The sequence below is a fragment of the Pristiophorus japonicus genome, chromosome 3 (genome assembly GCF_044704955.1).
Source record: "Pristiophorus japonicus isolate sPriJap1 chromosome 3, sPriJap1.hap1, whole genome shotgun sequence".
NCBI lineage: Eukaryota > Metazoa > Chordata > Chondrichthyes > Pristiophoridae > Pristiophorus > Pristiophorus japonicus.
The window spans coordinates 119,371,728-119,394,363 of record NC_091979.1 but is presented as its reverse complement, the minus strand read 5'-3'; the positions used below and the strand labels follow the sequence as shown (position 1 = coordinate 119,394,363).

At 36.2% G+C, this 22,636-nt stretch overlaps 3 protein-coding genes across 3 annotated transcripts; 1 reads left to right on the top strand and 2 right to left on the bottom strand.

Annotated features, from left to right (window-relative positions):
* Positions 1 to 4,757: 4,757 nt before the first annotated feature.
* On the bottom strand, positions 4,758 to 6,064 carry LOC139258353 (homeobox protein Hox-D13). Its single transcript, XM_070874721.1, has 2 exons — positions 5,377 to 6,064; positions 4,758 to 5,008 (listed from the first exon to the last, which is right to left on the bottom strand). The coding sequence occupies exons 1-2, from the start codon at positions 6,062 to 6,064 to the stop codon at positions 4,758 to 4,760; spliced, it is 939 nt and encodes a 312-aa protein (XP_070730822.1).
* A 7,887-nt stretch (positions 6,065 to 13,951) lies between these two features.
* LOC139258337 (homeobox protein php-3-like) lies at positions 13,952 to 15,667 on the bottom strand. The gene is made up of 3 exons (XM_070874719.1): positions 15,139 to 15,667; positions 14,207 to 14,388; positions 13,952 to 14,041 (listed from the first exon to the last, which is right to left on the bottom strand). Exons 1-3 carry the CDS (start codon positions 15,665 to 15,667, stop codon positions 13,952 to 13,954), a joined length of 801 nt encoding a protein of 266 aa, XP_070730820.1.
* A 4,287-nt stretch (positions 15,668 to 19,954) lies between these two features.
* Positions 19,955 to 22,636, top strand: evx2 (even-skipped homeobox 2). The gene is made up of 3 exons (XM_070874718.1): positions 19,955 to 20,378; positions 21,421 to 21,668; positions 22,034 to 22,636. The coding sequence occupies exons 1-3, from the start codon at positions 19,955 to 19,957 to the stop codon at positions 22,634 to 22,636; spliced, it is 1,275 nt and encodes a 424-aa protein (XP_070730819.1).

The following is a 22,636-nucleotide window of genomic DNA, read 5'->3' as shown; positions in this document are numbered from 1 at the left end:
GTTGGTGCAAATTATCTAAAGGGGTTAGAAATTATATCCCGTGTCTAATTAATTGAGGGACGTTTTAAAAAAATCGAATAAGTCAGCTAATATACTGAATACATTGCTCTAAACCACATTTCGACTTGTAGCAAAAAAAATACGCATTCATAAAATTAAACAATGCTCTACAGCAGCATTGCGTTTACTGTAATGTCCTGAATATTTGTCGTTCAATTCAATTATCTAAGTTAACTTTATAACAAATTTCAGTAAGTTTGTTACAATGAAGCGTACTATGCATTATTAGGTGGAAACGAAAATGGCCCATGTCTTAGTCTGTCCACGTTGGATTAGAATAATGTTGCGCAGTTCTGTTGTGTTTAACATGTGCCGCTCCATGCGAAAATATTGGGGTTAAATTCGGTTGTATGTGTTTATAACGCGTACATTTCAGTAAAATCCAGTAGATTGGTCGTATTAGACCGTAAGATTTTGTTAAAAAAAACTTAAGATTTCCTAAGAATGCTGTCCGTCATTAGAGCACCGCAAACCCTCATCCATACTTAGACAAAGCAAATGTTGAAACAAGACTATTGGAATGAAGGCCAATATTTGCAACGCTGGTGTCAAAGCCAAAAGAAACGACTCACTCTCTTGCATTTGCTAACTTTAGAATTTCTAGTCACTTATTTTAGACATAATTTACAGACCTATGCACGATCTATTAACTATAATCAATGATTAAAACATTAAAGTGGCTGTTATCCATTTAACATTTTAACTAATAGTACTAAAGTTTATCGATAGCAAAGCAAATGGAATAAAATTCAATGCAATGAGTCTACCTTTCGAATTATGGAACTAATTCTGAGTCCAAATATGACTTTAGATAATTAAAATTCACGCAGAACTCCTAAGGTAACAACACGATTTATTTTAGCGTCGCATCAACTGCAGAAATGTAATATATTATTTTTGGGGGTTTACACTGTTAATAATTGGCGGTCTATAATTTAACAATTGACCTTGTTTTCTAATGTATATATTTATCTATTTACAATATAACACGAATTGGCCCTTTAAGTTAAAATCATGTGCAGTAAAATCAAAGCAGAGACCGCCACCACATCCTCACCGGAAAAAAAAAACACTATTTCTCCTCTGTCCCTTTTATGATCACCATGCCCTTTAGTAAGACATTAAAATCCAAACGCAATTGCGAACAAAGGGCTTAACCGAAAGCGGATCTCTACCTAACATTTCTTGTAAAAGCTCGAAATGACTCCAAGAAATTAAACTGTAGCTCAGTTCAAGGCCAAGGTCGAATGAGATCAAATCGCCATATTTTTTTTAGAAAAGATGTTAACTTAGTTTTAGTGCGAAATGTGCTTTCGTATGAAGAGCCACTTCAATTTGAAATCAGTATCACATCGGCCACAACTGAGGTTTGCATTAGAACTAATGTAGCCAAGAATGAAATCGGGTAAAGAATCATCGTTTTACACTTACCACAACAAACGCTGCTTTATTGCTCGTGACGTTCTCACAAAACTCTCATTCGATCACGGTTAACATTTAAACACTGTTTATGAAATTCTATCGTAACTTATATAAAAATGTCCTGAAGAAAACTACAATCGAGCAATTTAGCTGTCACATATTTCTTAGAAACTATCGCTACAGAAAAGCTAATGCTTACAGTCTTTATTCACAATAGAACACCAATCCCGGGCTGTGCTTGGTTATCCTGGATGTGAACACAAAATCGATCCAACATGTAGAAAATGCAACGTGGTGTATAAATTCGTGAAAAGACGCTAAATTTAAATGATGTCAAATATTAAACCTCAAATTATTAACACGTTGAACATTGGCCTTCGCATTGCTTGGGTTGAAAGACTTACTTTATCGTGCATTTCTTGCAACATAGGCAATGCTGCTGTCTAAGTTGTCAGTACAACCTATCAATAAGCTCTTGGATTTAAAGCCTAAATAATACTTCTGGCACTGGTTTGCAGCGTAAAGTACGAACGACCATCTTGTCCTTCGGTTGTAACAACTATGTTGCTTCATGTTTTACAGTAGGTTAGCCAGCAGATGGCGAACTAGCTCTGCGATCAGGGTTGTCTTTATTATTCATGATGCTAAATAAAGTCAAGGTCAAAGACTATAACCATAGTCAAGGTCAATGGTAAATAGAAAATTGACGTCAGAGCGCTGAACAGTCTTCCAAAAATGTATCTTAATGTCACGAAGCTCCAACAAATTTAATGGAAGGAAATCAACCTGTATGCATGTGTTAAATATGACAGATAATGAGTTTCAATTTAACTTAATAGAACATAATTCGTTTTAATTTTCTTCTATGGCTAACTAACATAACTTATCCCAATGCACAGGAATATGTTTAGAAAATGTTAGCAGCTGGTAAATAAAGAAGGCAGGGTCAAGAGCATTATCACCTACTAAGTTTCTGCTCATATAAATGCAGTCAATCTCACTTAGTTTAATTATAAACTTCATCACTTAGTATTTCTATTTAAAAAAAATAGGAACTGATTTATCTCCCCCACTTCCTTATCCCAGTAATAATCTCCCCAAAAAGAGCATTCCAAACCCAGGCGACATTCATACTGTTGTGAGCACCTTACCCACATTATCATGTTTTGTTTTATTTACGCACCATCGCCGACAGGGATGGTACAATAGGTGTTTACTTTAAACATCTGTGCGGAGATTACAAATTAGCCCACTAAATGTTTGAATTTAAATTTGAGATAAAAAGAATTAGCTCGATTGTTTACACCTTTAATTGTATTTAATAATCGAAAAGGCGGTGTTATAGCACACATTTTAGCATGCCTCTTTGTAAAGTAGTTGCTTTGGATAACTAAGTGGTACTTTGTGCCAAGCAGATTATTAACCGACCAGGAATGATTTGTGGCAAACCTTACAAAAAGTTGGAATGCTTATGTGAAATTAACACGACTCTAATTTGAATTGACCTGTACAAGGGAAAATAAGATAACGCATCAATCCTGACAAGATTTTTTTTTCGTCTCAAAAGTTTGTATTCTTCAACCCTATGTGGGATTTTACTAATTTTCTGTGTTTACTTTCGCCGACTCATAATTTGTTTTAAAGCGTTGCAACCTGGAAGCAATACATGTTTCAAATAGTTTAATTTATATTTACAAAATACCCAGCAACCAAATACTAGACAAACATGCTATAGCATAAGATATTATTAAAAATATTAGCAAAATATGTCTTTCAACACGAACATTTCCAATTCCTCACAGTTTATTGATACCGTAATTCCTATTTATTTCTTCTATTATTATGGTGTTAGAGTTTGTATTTTCGACCCAAAATACCGCGGCACTGCGGTGACTTGTGTGTAAATTAGAGAAACATTTGTGTGGAAACTGTGCAGCTTAGTATAGAAGGTGGCAATGTGACAAAACAAAATATATTGAACTCATTTACAAGAAATATAAAACTTGAAGACAGTTAAAGTGTGATTTGGTTTAATATTTTACATGGCAAAAATCAAAAAAAACCACGCGAGTTCATATTTAAATCGTCGTGGGTAAAGGAAATGTTGGACAATATGAACAAATGCTTGCGTTAAAAATGTACATAAAACATAGGAATAATGCCAAACTTCTTCACTTTTTTACTCGTATAGTTATCATGATTACAATAATGAAGTAATTTAAATATACAGCGTAACAAGTTACTAATTAGAAAACAACGGTAATAGTTTCAATTAAAGGCACCGCATTGAAAACGACCATGGAACTTTCAAATATATTAGCATTTGTTTCGAAAATAACAGTTTAATATGAACAAAAGATTCAAATGCAGAAACATAAGCTTTCATATTTTAACTCATAACTTTTAAAGATATTTTAAGCCTTTTAAATTTGGCAAGCATTTCACTTGAGACTGATATTACTGTTTACATTTGCTTAGGGAAACATGTTACTATAGAACTTTTTGGAGTGAATAAACAGAAGGCCCTTTCGATACTGAACTAAATAATTTAATATGAAAATGATTGTAAATTCGCTGCCGATTAATATGATAAAATATCTTATGGGGTTGTGTCACATTTAGTCTTGTAAATAATTTCTAACTGGCACTGACTTAAAATGGTATTTAAGCACTATATTTTCAATCATTCACAACAGAATGGATTTTGCTGCTACTATATATGTTTAGCATTTGAACCCATTCGCAATGCAACCATGGTACCTCTTGCAAAGCATGACTGAAAACTTAAATGTTAAATAAAAATCGCCTTGCATTAAGAAAGTTATAAATACACTTTACTTAATGTTAACTTTTAGGTTAGAACGTCTTATCAGTTGTAGTCGCCATTTTATCTGCGTATTGTAAAACCTCCAGTAACTCAGCTGAACCCACGAAAATATTACTTAAGACTGAACTAAGCATTACTTTGCAGCAGTATTTGCAATGTCACTCGTGAAAATAATCCCGCACGGTAACACAATACAAGTATATGAATGTGGAACAGTTCACACTCTTAACAGAGTGCCTTATTTGCTTGAAAGTGGCGATGAAGCCACATCAAGTATTTTAGCAACATTTTGCGCAACATTTCGTGGAAATTGTCATTTTGAGATTTCTTTGTAAATCCGAAGATGTGTCTTGAACGTCTCCTACATTCATTTAGTTTCCTTTTTTAAAAGAAAGACCATCACATAAAATTTACAATGCACCATTATTGGTTTCTGATGTCTGCCGTATCAAGGTATATTTTCTTTGACTTTTGAAACTACTTTCTTTTCCTTGACTCTTCTGTTCTGAAACCAGATGGTGACTTGTCTTTCGGTAAGATTGGTGGCTGTTGATATCCTTCGTCTTTTTTCCTTGGTTATGAATTTGTTTGTGGCGTATTCTCGCTCGAGTTCTTTAAGCTGGGTTTTCGTATAAGGAACCCTTTTCTTCCTCCCTCGCCTGTAAATGTTTATGTCAGTCTGGTTGTGCATCAGATCTCCTGAGGGGGAAAACGCAAATTATAATAATGTAAACTTCAAACAGTAGCAGTTCAAATGACGTTAAAAAGAAAACGAAGGCGGTAGATGAAACATTAAAAGGAAAAATGACAACCCATACCTCTGGCTATTAAAATATACATTTAGCAACTCAATTAAGATATTTAGGCGTACGGTCAATCGCACATTTCAGCGCATTAATTTTGATACATGTTTGTTCTGTGTTCCATGTATTATTCGTTTGAAATATTGTAAATTGAAAGACGAGAGAATTTCCTTCAAGATTAAACCAAACGACAGTGGATTTATTTTGTTTGCGTTATATTTCAAATGAGCGTAACGTTTCTCAGTTAAAAATATTTCATGATACCTGAAAGTGGCGATTTCCAAAAATGTGAAGTCTGTGTCTGATCTTTGGGGCAATACACTTGACCGTTCCAGCCATTAGCAAATGTCCAAGGCTGATAGCCGTCCATGGATATTAAGGCTTCATGCCTTGGCTCCCCGTGGCCGCTTATTGTAGGGACTACTGGGACGTCCAAATAACCAGAGACCCGTTGGTATGGATTGGGGTAGCTCTGATAAAAAGCAAATTCTTTTGCCCTGGATGACACTTCGTCAGTGGGGACAGGAGTGTTAGTCAAACCCGAAACGTCCATGTATTTGTCCACTGGATAACCGGCTAGAGATGCATGAGCACCAGATTTCAGTCCAGTTTGTTGAATGCCAACATTTCGACAACTGTAATAGCTGCTTCCAAAATGATAGCCGTAACTGATCGCTGGGTTTGGAGGGCTTGTAGGAGCTGGACATGGGCTGCACTGCTTAGCAGATTCAGAAATGACAGAATGCGTTCGCTCTCCGACGGAGTAAGCAGGACCCGAAGATAAAGAGTTGTGATGAGCTCCAAATGCAGAGGGAGACAGAAAATTCCTGCATTGATTTGAAGGGACGTTCCCTCCCAGTCCTTCCATCTCCGAGTTAGTTGTGTTGTTTCTGTTGTGTAGGTACCTGATTGTATCAGTCCTCCAAGGGGCTGAAAGAAGAGAAGCTGTCATATCACGACCCACTGCAAACTAAGTACTGCTTTATAAAAGCAGCCTCGGGAGTGAGAAGAGGTGCTTATTTTCACTGATTTGAGTGTGCACTGACCGAGTGAAACCTGATAGGTCGATTCTGGCCACGTGACACGCAGCAACTGAAGCTGGCTTCAGCAGCCACTGCACCCCTTTCCCGATGTTAAAACAATTTAATGTTTCCAAAATTAATTCATTCTAAATGACTAATAGACATGATGTGCATCGTAAACAAAATACGGGATGGTGTTTTCCACGTAAATACTTTTACAGATATATTCCGTTGAGATTTAATTGTTTTATTATTGATGACTTGCATAATATATTGTAGAGTTTGTAGGACCAGTAAATATCAAGTACAGTGTACATGAAATATTCTTTGAGACAATTATCTATATCTACATTACTTTCCCTTTCAAATAAAGTTTTCGACAACTTTTGAAAAATAATCATTTCAAATTGGGAACGGAATCATATTGTGATATCAAAACAAATGGCACAGTGGTGACCATGTTTTGCATTTTCTTATATTGTGACGAAGAATCTCGGTAGTAACCTGTTTCGCATCAAAATGTGTCGTTCGGGATAACATATATGTCCTATATATAAAACGATGCAATTTATATTATTCTGTGAAATAAATTTTAAAGATCATTCATTTTTTCCAACTAACTCATAAGACGATCATATATATATGACCAAACCAAGCGATACTTTGCAGTTTAACTTGGAGTAAGAACTTCATAATACGCGCTGCAAATATTGCATGGCATATATATTCCGCTCAGATTGTATATACACTACATTTTCGAAAATCTGAACGGAAATTAATTGGATATGCATTTAACTTTTGCTCAGATACTGGATCTGTAAATAAGAGCACGTTTTATTCAGTATTTCCTTAAACGCAGCTTATGTTTTTCGGGTTGTGGAGTTTTCAGATACCTGATACGTCATTTCGATTTACTCGTAATATTCTTTATTTTGCACCACCATTTTTAGCACAAGATATTCGTATATTGGGATTAGTTTACATTTTGCTTCAAATGCGCTAAATTATTCGAAATTGTCAACTTTCCTATTGTTACTTGGCTGTGCCAGAATGTTTAACTATTTGCGTCAAACGGACAGAAATATGATTTCTGAGGCGGCCACGTTCCCAAAATTTAGTAAACGCCGAGTTTCTCTACAGGCCCTATTATAATTTGAAAATATTGTTTTTGTGGGTAAGTTCCCCATAATTCGAGTGTATGATTCAACTCACTCCATTGCTATTACAGACCGTAGGGTAAAAACATTGAAATATTCAGCAACATAACTCTTTTATTGGAAATAAGATATATTTTGATCACTATAATCTGCTTTTAACTATACGACTAGATGGAAGAAAGTATCTATTTTTTCCACCAAAATACACTTCCAATACATATTCTCAAAGTTGGCAAAACCACATTCAATAAACAATTTTGGTAGACCAAACCAAGCGATACTTTGCAGTTTACCTTGGAATAAGAACTTCATAATACGCGCTGCAAATATTGCATTACATTTTGTGATTCACTAAAACGAAGCAATTCCATGTTGATGAGATAGTTAGGTGCAAGTTATAAGTTAGCTATAATAACAGAAGTAACAGTAACATTTTACAAATGTTAAACGGATAATGGAAAGAGATGGGATAGTGTGACCTGGTTTTCAGCGTGGAATATTGTGGCACACTGAAGGGGCTCTTCTCATTGTTCCATGAAGATATTTTCACATCCTCCTGAAAGTTGCAGAGTCCGGACACAAGTAAATCAGTTGACGAGGTTACCACTCAAAGAAACCTATAAGAATTTTTCGGTAAAGAATAATTGACAACTCTAAACAACTAGAACACGGTATTCTGTGCATGAGCAAAATAAGGATTATTTCACATTTCAAAGAAAGCATTTTGAATCTTGTCTTACATCTTTTTCAGAATTTCAAAGGAAAGACGGGAAAACTGCAATATGAGCGGTTATTTCAGAGACAAAGCAAATTCTACCTACAGGCGTCCGCGACAGAGAAAGGCTATGGAACCCATGCTTTTTGCACTAAATTACATAAATTCATTCCTGTGCATCCTTTGGTTTACTTCCTTCATTAAAAAAAATAATTTTCTGTACTGACTTGATACCCTTCGACTATATTTAGTGAAGTAGTTCCAATGGCGTTTTACATAAATAATCTAAAGAAAAAGAATTTCACATCAGCATGTTCAATGCTTATCCTTTCCATTCGAGTATCTTTTTTTGAATAAGCGCAGCACGTTTATTTAAGAACATGCGGATAGTATCTCTCGTCAGTAAAAAAAACATAAAAAGTGAGCTGCTCCTACTTTCAATGTGAAAAAACAAGCTAGCGATTGATTTCGGATGGCTATTTTTATTTAGTTTTCCGAGAAAATACAGGATCGGATTTAAATATATGCCGCTGTCTCAAGTTGATCGCATCACTGGTATGCAGACAAAGGAGTTCTTTCCGGAAGTAGATGAAGGCCAAGGTCAAGGTGGAGAGAGAGGGAGGGAGAGAGAGAGAGAGATGATGGTAAACAGCAGCTTAAAGCAACTCAACAGCTCCGTGGGATTTATGTGAGAATTTCAAAGATTAGAGTTAGTTGTGATTCATAATACAGCTTTGAAAAATACGATGCTATTGCTAACTTATGTCAGATAATTGCTCAAAGTCAGTCATACCTGTGGTACCGTGTAAAATGAAATACTAATGAACAGATTAGTGTGCGTTAGACCGCTTTAAAAATAAAACATCATTTTCATTAGAAATTGAATGATTCAAACAGAGATTCAAGGAGAAGGCCCACTCCCAATTTCTCAGAGCAACTTGGGATGGGCAACAAATATGGCCTTGCCAGCGTCGCCTGCATCCCAGAACAAATCAAAAACACGGACCAAATTGATGTAAATATAAGTATACACATTCCGCATTTTGTTTGTAAAGGGTGGCAGTAAATATTGTTTCTTTTAAATGTTATTTATTGTCCAATATTGGTATTATTTAGCGAACAGAATTGAAGTTTTAAACAATTTCCATAAAAAATAAGTTTTTATTTGAACGTTATTTTTGGTTCACAGCCATTTTCTTTAATTGTTTTATGTTCTCAGCGAAGTTCAATATAAACTCCCCACTGTCTCTTGGTGAACTCTGTGGAGATCCGTGGCTGGGAATCTGCTTCCAACATACAACATTTCGTTCATTCTGTTTTGACTATTAAAATTGTTCTTTTCCCTTGCTGGTATCTTTTTGCCTGATGTTTTTAAACTGATATTTGAGTTACTAAAATAACATATAGCATTTATTGTTTAAAATATTCGCAGAATGTTATTCTGAATGACCTTCGGCTCATAAAACGATTCATAAACCTGAAGTATTACTAATAATTTCGGTTTAAAATCAAATCCTTTTACATGGATAATGCTTATACGTTTTATTAACTACAGAAATAATTGCCAACATTTACTATGACGTATTAGTAATCATTTTTTGCACAATCTGTGACATATTTTTCTAATTATAACTGGAAGTTTTTCTTAAACGTGACCAATTTTGGTTTATATTCACCTTAAACTTGTAGACTAGCGGGCCACTCAGGTTGCGTAACACAGTACATGCAAGCAACTCGATACAATTTGAGCGGTAAGCATAGTAAAATAGATATTCCAAATACACAAGTACCTACTTAAAGGGATTTACTCCAAAATTCGTTAACGACAACAGATACATTTTTAAAATCAGTTGATAAAAGATATATCCAGTTAACAATATTCATGAAAGTGAGACTGATTATGGTACAGGTTATATGAGTCCCGTTTGAATACACATTATCGTAAACATGTCGTTTTTGTCAAACGTAATGGCCGATATTAATACCTGAATGAAACCAGATTACACAAAATGCTTACTATTTTTTCCCAACTGGAAACCAAGTATTATCAACCCCTAAATGTTCAAGTATCAACTATAATACTTATCATGCGTATTTGAAAATAAATCATAGACAGTTGCTAAAATTAGATCAACATGTACTTGTGATATTTCAGATATACAGAGATATTAACCTTGCGCGTAAAATGCACCTAGGAGTAAAATGGATTTAATCTGGCAACAGTAATCATGATAACGAAATACGTCTTTAATCTAATGTTATTAGCAACCAATTAATCACTTGATGCTGCGAATGTTTCTCACCCCACCAGTTGGAACTACTAAAGTAATGAACTGCTTTGCAAGCCACGTAAGGATACTTTACTCTGATCCCACAGTCCTAAGCATTTTTTAGGAAACGCGTCACAAATATTTCAACAGTTTCAAAGTCCTGTGTATCTGAACAGAATAGAGCAATATTTATAACAGGCATTTGCTTAATTAAAAAGCAGTTGTCAAATGTTCTTTAAATAGCGTGAACGTCCTTTGCACAATAAACATAGTCGAATACGCCATATTGTCTGTTGGAGTGGGGTAGAGAATAAAGTAACACGTCAAGCTAAAATTCAACCAGTAAAGTTATTGTGTTAAAAAAAGACAATGTCAGCTTCCAATCTCTGCTCCTCCATATGAGTACAAGAGAATGTACCTGGGGATTAATAGTATGCACTCAGATTCTTATGGATTAGATATTCTATATAAAAATAAATGTATCTGCACCGGTCCAAACCAATCCCACATCAGAAGAATTTCACTTTTTAGACATAAAATCTTTCAATGTACAGAAAAGAGTATTCTGTTGACGTGTCTGGAATTAGAATGCAGTTAAAATGCCAAATGAATGCTTCTGCCACGAAATTAGAGTGGCATGTTATGCAAATATGCTTCTATTATTTATTTAAACGAATTTTAGAATTTCCTCAAGCAAAAAGCGGACGCTATGTTCTGCAGAGCAATGTAAAGGTGTTCACGAGACCCCCACCCCAGTGTCTTGAGTGATATAGAAAATACATTAATTCTACTGCCTGGTATGTAAAATGAACTATCTTGAACATTCTCATTGTTTGGACAATATACGTTCTTGTACATGACTATTTAAACACCCATCCGAGTGCACTACTAAGTTTAACAACATGTTATAGGCCCTTATATCTGTTACATCTTTCATTACTGGAATTACGATTTCACCATGATCTGTGTTCATGAATAAAGTTTGGCACTAATATATTTACTTCTCTATTAGTCCATCGCATTTATTGGTGTACAGCAGGAGTCAAGAGCAAGTGAAGTCTTCAAGTGAAACGTGACTACATGGCAGTGGATAATTGGACGAGCGCGGGCAGACCTAATACTGTCTTCATTTTAAAGTAACACATTGTTAAATTCCGATCTCCTCATTTATAATGGAAACTGATTATGTAAACTTGTCACACTGCGATTACCACTTCCCACCAGTGGTGACGCTGCATGCACAACTCCAAGGTGACTAATTCCAAGGTGACAAGTTTGCAGAGGCATTTTCTATTAAAAAGATGGACATAGGGAATTATAATGGAAAAAGTTGACAGGAAATGTCCACAAGTGGTAAGATTTTTATATATATTCTTCAATTGCTATTTCTCCATCATTTGTCTGTAAACGATGCTCTACAACAATTACTGTGTTTGATTGCTTAACATGGTGATTATATTCCACATGTTCTTGAAGAAAATAAGTCTTAACGTTTTCTGTTTTGATAGTGGGACTACAAAGGATTATAATCAGGTGGACTTCAAAAAAAATCCCGACTGGCCAACATTTCTCCCTTGACCAACACCACCATATATAGCTTATCCGATTGTGCATTCTTTTGTTGTTTGGAGGACATTGCTGCGCTCAAATTAGCAGTTGTTTTCCTACATAAAATGACTGCACTCAAAGCTGAATTCAATGGTCGTGACGTGTTTTGGAAAGTAATAAGGAGTTATTTTTAATCAAACGCAATATTTGTCCGTATTTTTGATCTTCAGTCATGCACTTGAAAATTGTAGCATTGATTAGACTGATTCTAATTGTAAATAACTAGTGACTAACAATTTTCGTTCTGATTACTATGAAGGCTGCTATACCTTTACTTTTTTTTGGTTATGTGCAACAGATATCGGAATGTAGCGTTTGAAATTAAAATCATACATTTGTTCAGAGATTTTGACAGATGTGCAACACTCGCTCATAATATGCTTGGCACTTACAACTTCCCCAATCTTTGGGGAAGCGGTATGCAGGTAAGTGATAGCAACATGACTTTATTTACCTGTAGTGGAAGAATCTGGAGGACTGCTAGTGATGGTTGTGTGATTTTACCGCCTGTGCCTTTTGCTTTCAGTTGTTTGTATTGACGATGGACCGCAGACAGGACTGGAATTTATGCATTCAAAGTCCAAAAACACACCTCTGACATATGCTCTTTGCAACAGAAAATCGTCATTACGGTAGCAAATGGGAGCCGATGGGTCTGGAGCCAACTGGAATCAAGTTCGTTTTCTCATTCATTTTACATTCCAGGTGCTAGAGCTGATTCTGACTCGGAAGCATCAACAAATATATCACCATTATAATAATTATTAACTTTGGACAGATAAATATACAACGACAACAGAAAAACATTTTACATATTAACAGGCAACAGACTCAGAAGAGATCCTCAGATTTTAATAACATGGATTGATTGCACTTCAACAGCATGGGCGAGTTTGGCTGACCAATGTTCTAGTTATTTCTACAATAAAACCATGCATTCGGTTCTAATATAACTTATTGTAGAATTACACGTGAAACATTCAACAGCTAGTTCATTCTTTTGAGGTAAATAACACATTTCGAATCACAGCATTGCGCCCCCGTGACCCCGCATTGAAACACCTATTCAAGTGTGAAGTATACTTTCGTTTTGGAAACCAGTGTACAATTATTGGAAAATCAAAGGGGAATTATCTAACTTTTAAAACTGCAGAGAGGAAGAGAATAGCAACTACACAATAAAACTTTGAGGAAACCGTCATGGAAGTGAAATTGAAAGATAGATAGATAGATAGATAGATAGATAGATAGATAGATAGATAGATAGATAGATAGATAACAATTCTTTGTATTTTATATTCTAAATATAGCCATAGATTTTATTTTGTAGCGTTGTCGTTTAAATGTGCAAATCAACACACTTTTGTCTCTAGCCAATACATACTAGCACATTCCCATTGCACCCAAGCTGTGTGTTTTGACTAAAACCTGTGAAATAATCCCTTTTTTCAAAAAAAGTAAGTAAAATGTTTTGATTGCACATTTGAATCTAGTGTTACGGAAGTAGGGTCTTCAAAAAGTTGGCAATTTTATTGAAATATAACACGTAATTATTTTGCACAATTATATGTGTTCCACGTCATTGCAAATGTGCAAATAGGAAATTAACAACGTTATTTACTATTCATGAAGCAATTTGCTCTGCAATCTATACTAATGTAATGATTCTTTAAACATTAAAGATAACCTTTAGATAATCATTAAGTATCTAATTATAATTAGTCTTATAGAAAATGGTATACGAGTATTAATCACTTCAGAAAAGTAAGCTGAACATTTCCTTTAAGAATTATACTCGGCTCATAGTATAAATAATTCTTATTTGCCACCTTTAGTAGAATGAACCCGTTAATAGCGTTTAATCCAGAAAACTAGATCTCACAATAATGTAAGATAAAACATTTTGCAATCACACAGTGGGAAAAAAAAGTATTGAAGAAAGAATAACACGTTGAATAATCTATGTATATGTATATCTGGAGAGAGGTGACTGTGTCATTACACGCCAGAATCCAAGTTTTTCTAACTGTCAAAAGCCATTCTTCCTTTCATTAGAAGTATTCTACTTCACAGTCCGGGACAATTTGGATTTATTGGTTGCTGTACACGAAGAAGCTTTTTCTCTTTCTGTCGCTGGTTTTGGAACCATATTTTTACCTGAAAAGTAGACAGATAATTATAGAACAGAAGATGGCTAATATAAACTGACTCGGTTTAAGATCGTGTGAGACTAAATGCGTCCACCGGTTGACAATAGAGACTGCCTTGCCAGACAGGTAGTTCACTTTTTGTTCTGTAAAAGCGAGAAGGGGTTTACCTTACCTGCCTTTCTGTTAATCCTAACTTGAACGAAATGTTTAATCGGACTTCAGGAGTGAGGAATCGATTCTTTTCAAAAGCCTTTTCCAGTTCGGCAATTTGCAGTTTGCTGTAAGGGATTCGTTTTTTTCTTTGTCTGTGTACTGGGATCTGCGACGTTGACCATTGCGATGTAAAGCCCAGTGCTGAGGAAACAAAACACTTGAAATTCACGCCAACATCTATTTTACCTACATATAACGATTTTTTTTTGTATATTCAACTATACTAAATTAACTAAACATCCGAGACTGTCGTCGACCGGCATTTATTTTAATTGATGTTAGTTAATTTATCTTTAAAAGATTAACATAGCAGAGTGACGAGAATTAATATCAAACATATTCATATTTATTTACAAAGTTGGGTTCTCATGTCCCACCTCCTTGTATACATGAATCCATAACGCACTTTATCCAAAGTAAATTATTTTCAGTTGAAGTGGGTATGCTTCTTGTTTTGTTATTTTTGTATATTTTGTGTACAAAGTGCATATTTTGATTTGATCTCTGAAACGTTTCAGTGAAAAATAGATATGAATGAAAAGGAACTAACATTGATAGACCACTTTATTTGGGTAAAGTATTCGTATTGAATAGACATCGTATGAATTGTAACCTTCTTTAAGAAAAGACAACTATCTTAGCTCTCCTAAAGTTTGGTGAACATGTTTTTCTAAAATTACATATAAAAATTAAATACCCTATAATTTACAGTCAAGGGAAAATAAACACAGTCGAAAACGAAATACAAATCACCTAGGTGTTGCTATAAGACACAGAAATACAAATCTTGCCTTGTGAACATATATTAAAAATCTTATCGCAATCTCTAACCGTGTTATCGAACACCGAAAGACAAATATAAACTGTATGAGAAAGTATTATCAGACCAACCTAAATGCCTTGAGACACTGGGCATTGCAGTGCTGAGTGCTCCTCCTGAGAAGTGTGCTCCGTAGTACTGAGAATGGCTAAAGGCAGACATGCCCAGATTATTGGGATCTGTATGGGTCTGGGCAGGTGCAGCCCGGGGATACTCTAAAGGCCAATGCTGATAAATTGAGGAGCTTGTAGGGTATTCACCTCTGGTACACGGGTTATGCCGGTAGTTACTAAACGAAGATATATGACTGTCACTTTGAAGCTGGTTTGCAGGGAATCGACTTGCCTCAGGTGACACAGCAACTAGCTCCCGATCTGCAATTCCATGCGATCCACAAGTCGAAATATCTTCGGAGTACAAACCATGGCACGTTCCACTTGGAGTGGTTTTCAAAGGCGACGGAGACATAGCAGAAGAAATTCCAAAGTTAGTGGAAAGTACTGGTATCATTTCCATAGGCCGCACTCCATCTTGCAGTATTCCTGTTTTATCGCTAGATGTCTCTAACGTCAATTTGTACTGGAGCGAAGTCGAATCCATCTTATAGCTGTACTAAATGATAATGTTCATTCTAGCCACCTGCACATATAATCCCCCTGATATTTTTCTGTCGCTACTTGCCAATGTAAATTCTTCTTTGTTCCAAATATTAAGAATGATATGCGTGTGTAGGCACTGAGCAAATACGTTAACTTCCACCTCCCAGAAATGGAACTAGGCTATCCATTAAGTGCACACACTACACCCTGGTCCAAACTACCTGATCTTTTTATTGCTGTAACTCTACTACAGTTGGTAAATAAAACACAGTGTGGACTCTTTGCAAATTAAACTTTGTGAACAAACGTCAAGGACACGACTGCATTACTGAATGACACATTTGTACTGTAGCTATCATACTGTTGACCCAAGGTCAATGCTGAGTTTTGTGAGCATTTTGTATCAGCTTCCTCCTTCAGCTTTTCTTTCTATGACTTTTCCATGGTGATTTGGATGCCTAGATTTGTAAAGTGCGTTTATTTTTTTAAAACTCAAGCATCAGAATGGAGCAATAATTTAGTAGAACCGTGAACTGTAATCTGGAATAAACCTTATTTGTGACATTACAACCTGCGTCAGACGAAAAGCATTTAAGGAGCTTTTATTGCCTGCTATAACCCTCAACGCACCAGAATTACACCTCGCGGTACCTGCATTAGATGATCGAACAAATATTTAGAAATTTGCCGTAAAACTTCTTTGAGCTAAAGCGAACTACTGCTGCGAACAGAACCGTGGTGTAATCTGACTATTCGTCTTTTTTAACCAGTTTTGTGACTTTTCGATCTAATTAAAACTTTCCCTGGACATAGTTTTAAAAGTAATTAAAACATAATTGATGGAAATCATGGATTTTGAAATCATGCAACTCATTTTCCAAATGAATGCCCTTGCCATTATCTTGTCTTTGTATTTATTGTGTTTAGCACTACCTTGTTCAGTTTCATTAATCAGTATTATGTCAAAGTCGATGAGAACTGGCATAATTCTACAGTCTTTCAATCTGTGCCAGTTAGCCATCAGCCAGCTATAAAGAGATTCTACATTCAGTATTCAAACGGATTTGCAACAGCCTATAGGTTATGAGATAGATGTTGTGAAAATGTTAAATTCGGTCTTTTTTTTCTCATCACTTGCCTCGATAGGAATAAATCTTTCAAGAAATCCATGTATACATTGTTTAACAATGGCATAGAGAAGTCAATTATTAACCAGCTAGCTAATTGTTATTGCCCACAAAATAGAAATACAAAACTTCAGAGGTCAGTTTTATTAAGAAGTTAAATAGAAATCAATGCATACATTTATCCCTTGTAGCAGTATTTTCAAATTGTGCTGATGGAAAATAATTGATCAATACTCAAGTTAACTCATACGGACAACAGCGCGAGTTTCACTTTTAATTTGGCTCCTAAACTATTATTATCAAAAGTCGCTGACTCTCAGAGAATTTAACTTTTTGGATCAGCTGTGAGAGTAATGTGACTGTTAAAATCAAAGGAAACAGATGAGGGCGCCAGAGGACAGACAGTTCAAGCGAATGTAGTTAATCTCGATTCCATTCATCTTTGTTTATCTAATATCTCCACTTAAAATTACTGCAAAGCTTCACAATTAATTCATCATAACATCCAATCATTTTGATTGGTGGACTACAGATAATATTATTAAACAAGGTTCAAAATCAAGCACGAATAACATTGCATCAATCTCTCAAAAACCCTTGTTTGCAGGAATGTTGTATTTCGTATTATTGATATAAGCTTTTGAATTTTTGAGGTAACGTTCCGAACATACAAGCTGTTTTTGAGGATCCGAAATGTTATTGTGTTTGCTAACCATAAGACATATTTGCTAACTTGTAGTCAAACCATTTCCTACAATGACAAAAATGTTTATCGCTTTAGACCTATGATTTTTCCTACGCGAGCAATTTAATCACGGTATTTAAGATGTTTTGCAACTTATATTAATTTTTTATTGGAAAACAATAACATTAAAAATGGTGTCTCCAGTACTTTACAGAAGCCGCTATTGTTGCACGAGACCCTTGGGAAGAAAACATAATTTTCACTATGCAACTTTTAATATTACCGTTTAATGCATTTTCTTAACCACAATTAACATTAATTGTTTACGTGTTCCCATAAATCGGAGCGATACTATTGCTATTTTACATTACCGTTGTTTTCGACATTTATTGTCCGGTTATGTTTTGTCTAAATGCCGAAATTAGCGTTAATACTGACTACATATGACAATTTATTGCAGGTTATAAACTGGAAGAAGAAAATACTGTGAATATATATTAATATATATGACAGGGCGTTACTGTTTTTATTCTACTGCATAGGGGACACAGTACTAATTAAACCATTTAGCAGCAATGATATAGGTTCCGTCTATGCATTATTTAATATTAATTATGCACCTCGAACGCTATTGCTACATTGTCATTTCCCATAAGGGGATCTCGATAGAAACTATTCTGTGACATCCACACTGAAGATCAGTTAGGCTTTCATTTAACATTTCACTCGTGTATTTCGCAACTTAGCTCATAGGTTCCGCTTCTCATCGGTAAACATTGATTTTGAAAACCAAAGTAACTACGGCGATGATGACAACAACAACAAATTCATCATCATTATCATCATCGCTATCAGCGTCATCATTACTACCACTATTAACACCGAGAATAGCTGGTCCACACAGATTCTCCATCTTCCAAATCCTCTCTGGAATATTAAACTTCTAGTCGCAAATGTTGCTTAGCCTTACGTTATATCTGACCATGGACATGGGTTAAATGTGTAATAGCTACAGGTAACGGATTAACCTTTAGCAATCGCTTGTTTCCAGCTAAATGTTTGTCGTGCGGAGCTCAAATTGAGTCTAAAATAAATCTTAGAGAATTAATTTGAAGATTATATGTCAATAGTTTAGTCATGAAAGAAAACAGCATGGAGAAAAATACTTTTTATAACTTTTTGACAAAAGTATCTTTCTTGAATGCCCCTAACAACATAAGTACAAATATGATGTTTTAAGTGAAATTAAATCGACGGCCTAAATGCGTAACAGACTTGGAAAGAGAGGGCGAAAGAGAGATTTGTACATTCACACAGATAAACTGTATCAATACCATATCAAGTCATTACCTAAAATAAAGTACGATCCTATAAAGCACATCATTCAATAAATGAAAATGTTTCAAAAAATGTAAAAGCAAGTAAAACTTTATTCAAATATGCAATATATATTAGCGGAGAGGGCATTTCCCTGTTTTGAGGTCCTATGATTTACATTGCAAGTCAAAGATGGATTTCAGTCTTTAAACGTCTGAAAGATCCACTACAATAAAACAATGAAGGACATACTGAAGACACTCCATACGTGTTATTCGAATATGTGCACTTTAGGAAACGTGAAAGATAAAGAAAAGCAGCCATTAAAACTGGAGAAGACAGTTGTCTGCATTTGGTGTATATAAAGAGATAAAATAAGCAATAACAAGACGAGAGGCTGAGGGAGAAGAAATATTAAAGAGAAAACGCAAATAAGGAAAGGAAAAGCCAGAATATTAAAGTGCGAATGCAAGAAATACGATTTCACATTGTCAACAGAACACATTATGGCATTTCCATCCCAACTGACTAAATATGTCAAATATAATCAGCTGAACTGAAGGAGCAAAATTGTTAAACTTGGTACTTCTATTTACCTACAACGCTCGCCCGCGTTCAACCAAAAGTGTGATGAGAAAGATGCTATTATCAGAACCCGATAAGAACAGCAAAGCAAAATCAGAACATAATGATCTGGCTAAGTGTACAGGGAAATGCTGTAATGTTCATTTTATTAATCAGACTGTCAATTTCACCCCAGAGGCCAAAACCCAGAGCATCCGGGCATGCGATCATCGGCTGAGGACAGGGGCTGTCCTCTAATTCTTCTCTACCTGGATGTATTCGCCTGTCGCTAGGCCGCCTTCATCATCCACTGACAGACGCTTGTATTTATTTGCTTATAAACCTGTTACAATAAATGATTATTCGAACAGCGTCATTCGTACCTTAATGACGAGCACTAGTTTGATGAATGACACATCGGGAGAAAGGAAGCACGGGTCATTTTGACCAGTCGTTCCCTCGCATTGACATAACACTTTTTCTTTGCACCAAAAAGATACATTTCGAGACACTTGCGGGGCTGGATGTGATTTGGCCCCAGCTGCAAGATCATCATTAGTGTAGTATCAGCCTGCAACCTGCTCTCAGCTTCGGGATGGAAAGAATAAGAAAAGAAATAATTCTGATGGAACGGGGTCTGCATAGTCCTGCTGGCAAAAGGGTTTCGAATTTGTCAGACTCAGCTGGAAATGCAGTGGAGGAGGCCCTTGAAAATTCTCATCACAGTGGTCGTCTCAGCCCCAGAGCAACTTCCGCCTCCCTTCACAACACTGTTGGGGACACCCCAACAAACGGCAAATTTGAGATAGACAATTTATTCCATCATCAACATTCGAGCGACAGCACGTCCTCGTCTGAAATTTCGTCCTCGGAAACCAGGAAAAAATTCTCCCTTTACTCAGAACTTGCTAGTCGGGAGAAAGAAGCAGATATGAACAGTGATGTTGATGTGGGCTGTTCGACACTCCGCTCTCCAGCCGGCGTCAGTACAACGCAGCTTAAAGAAAACACAAACAAAGGTAAACATTTATTTGCTAAACGTTGCTCGAAAATTAAGGTGCTAACATCTACACAAGCTCTAATGAAAGTACAGAAAAATAAGTCATTTTGAAGAAGGTTCTGTTGTAATGCAACAAAGATTGGGAATGCATTTCCACTGATAGTTTGACAATACAGGAAACAAAGCTCATACACTCGGTATAAATAAACTGTAAGAACAAATGTGCAATATTCAGAATAATCGTGTTTATTATTGGTAAGTATTTTATTCTCTAATAAAGTACCATAAGCCCGTAAACACATACATTTTCACTTGAAAGTTGTATTGCAAGCTACATTTGGATTGAAACAATAATATTGATATTATCATTGAAGGCGCTGACGGTGTTAAAAAGTATTTTACTTAATAAATAATTGTGAGTAAAGTCATCATATTTCGAAATTGCGGAAAACTCTTATTTTTACGCCAACAATATTTCCTTTATTAAGAAACATATCAGTAAAAGTATAAATATTTGCATGACAATATGCTGAGAATATTCGTTTGTGGCATTATCGAAATTGTACAACGTAAAATTAAACTTAAATATTTTTTTAAAATAGACTACATTTTACTTTGTTTTGTATTGAAACCTACAGATTTCAGAGGTTTTTCAAACGGGGCCTTTATCTTGTCCTTAACAAAAGATTTTGGTACTAAAACAAGTTCCCAGTTCAGTGGTGCGCTTTGTGGTTCAAAATACTGAAAAGTAAAATATTTAAATGGCTCTGTAGATGAAGCAAAAATGAGCAAGAAGTGCCTGGAGGTTATACATTCCGTGTTAATTCAGATGCTTAATGGATGAATATCTCAGAACTTTTATCTATATATAATTACCGAAACTTACTACAAATTAACCAGATATATTTGGTTATGCAGAGACTCATAGAACTTTATTGACTCTAATAACAGTCCCCATTTGTAATAATGACAGCCAGCATTAATTAAGTGGCATCAAAGTTGCCTTATTAATTTGTACTCATGGTTTACCGATCTTTAACATTTTTATTTTTTCTTCCCAGTGTATTCTGACAATGGTACTTCAACTAATACTTCGTCGAATGGGTCCAATATTACGAATCTGAATGGCAACTCCAGTTCAATAGGCAACTCGGGTTCTGGTCCTGACCAGGTGAGACGGTATCGAACAGCGTTCACCCGAGAACAAATCGGTAGACTAGAGAAAGAGTTTTACAGAGAAAACTATGTATCCAGACCCAGGCGATGTGAACTGGCGGCCGCTTTAAATCTACCCGAAACTACTATCAAGGTGCATAATGTTTAACTCGTGTCGTATATCCTCCTTTATATAAATATATTGCACTTTTTGATTTAATGTACGTACATTAAAGTGTTAAAATGATAAAAAAAAATGTTATGACATAACATGTTTCGTATACATTATTATTCTGATTAATCGGTGTAAATATGTCAATTATTGTCTGAATAATCTTTTAAGTGACTGTGGATACGTTGTAACGCTAAGCATTTCATAAATGATAACGTATTGCTTTAATTACACTAACAACACTATTTGCAAAGCATTTATTTCCAATTAAGGTGTACAATATGCTAGGAGAAATAGCAAAATGGGCTGCAATGTGTTGACGCTGTGCATTTTCTTTCTTACTCCAGGTTTGGTTTCAGAACCGGCGGATGAAAGATAAAAGGCAGCGACTAGCCATGTCTTGGCCCCACCCGGCTGACCCAAGTTTTTACACCTACATGATGACCCACGCGGCGGCCACTGGAAGCTTGCCTTACCCTTTCCACTCTCACGTCCCCCTGCACTACTATCCCCACGTTGGCGTCACTGCGGCTGCAGCTGCCGCCGCCGCCACAGGTGCCACGCCCTTCCCCACCTCCATTCGCCCGCTCGACACCTTCCGCGCCCTGTCCCACCCTTACTCGCGACCTGAGCTTCTCTGCAGCTTCCGCCATCCAGGCCTCTACCAGTCCCCACACGGGCTCAACAGCAGCGCAGCCACGGCGGCGGCTGCAGCCGCAGCAGCTGCAGCAGCCTCGACGCCGGCCGGCGCCACTCCTTGCTCCTGCCTCAGTTGCCACAGCAACCAGAGCGGCGCGCTGGGGCCCCGGAGCGCGAGCTCCGACTTCACGTGCACCGCGACTGCGCAGAGGTCGGAGAGCAGCTTTCTTCCGTACTCGGCCGCAGTGCTCAGCAAATCAGCGGCGGTCTCACCGCCTGGCCAGCGGGAGGAGTCCTCCCTTACCAGATAA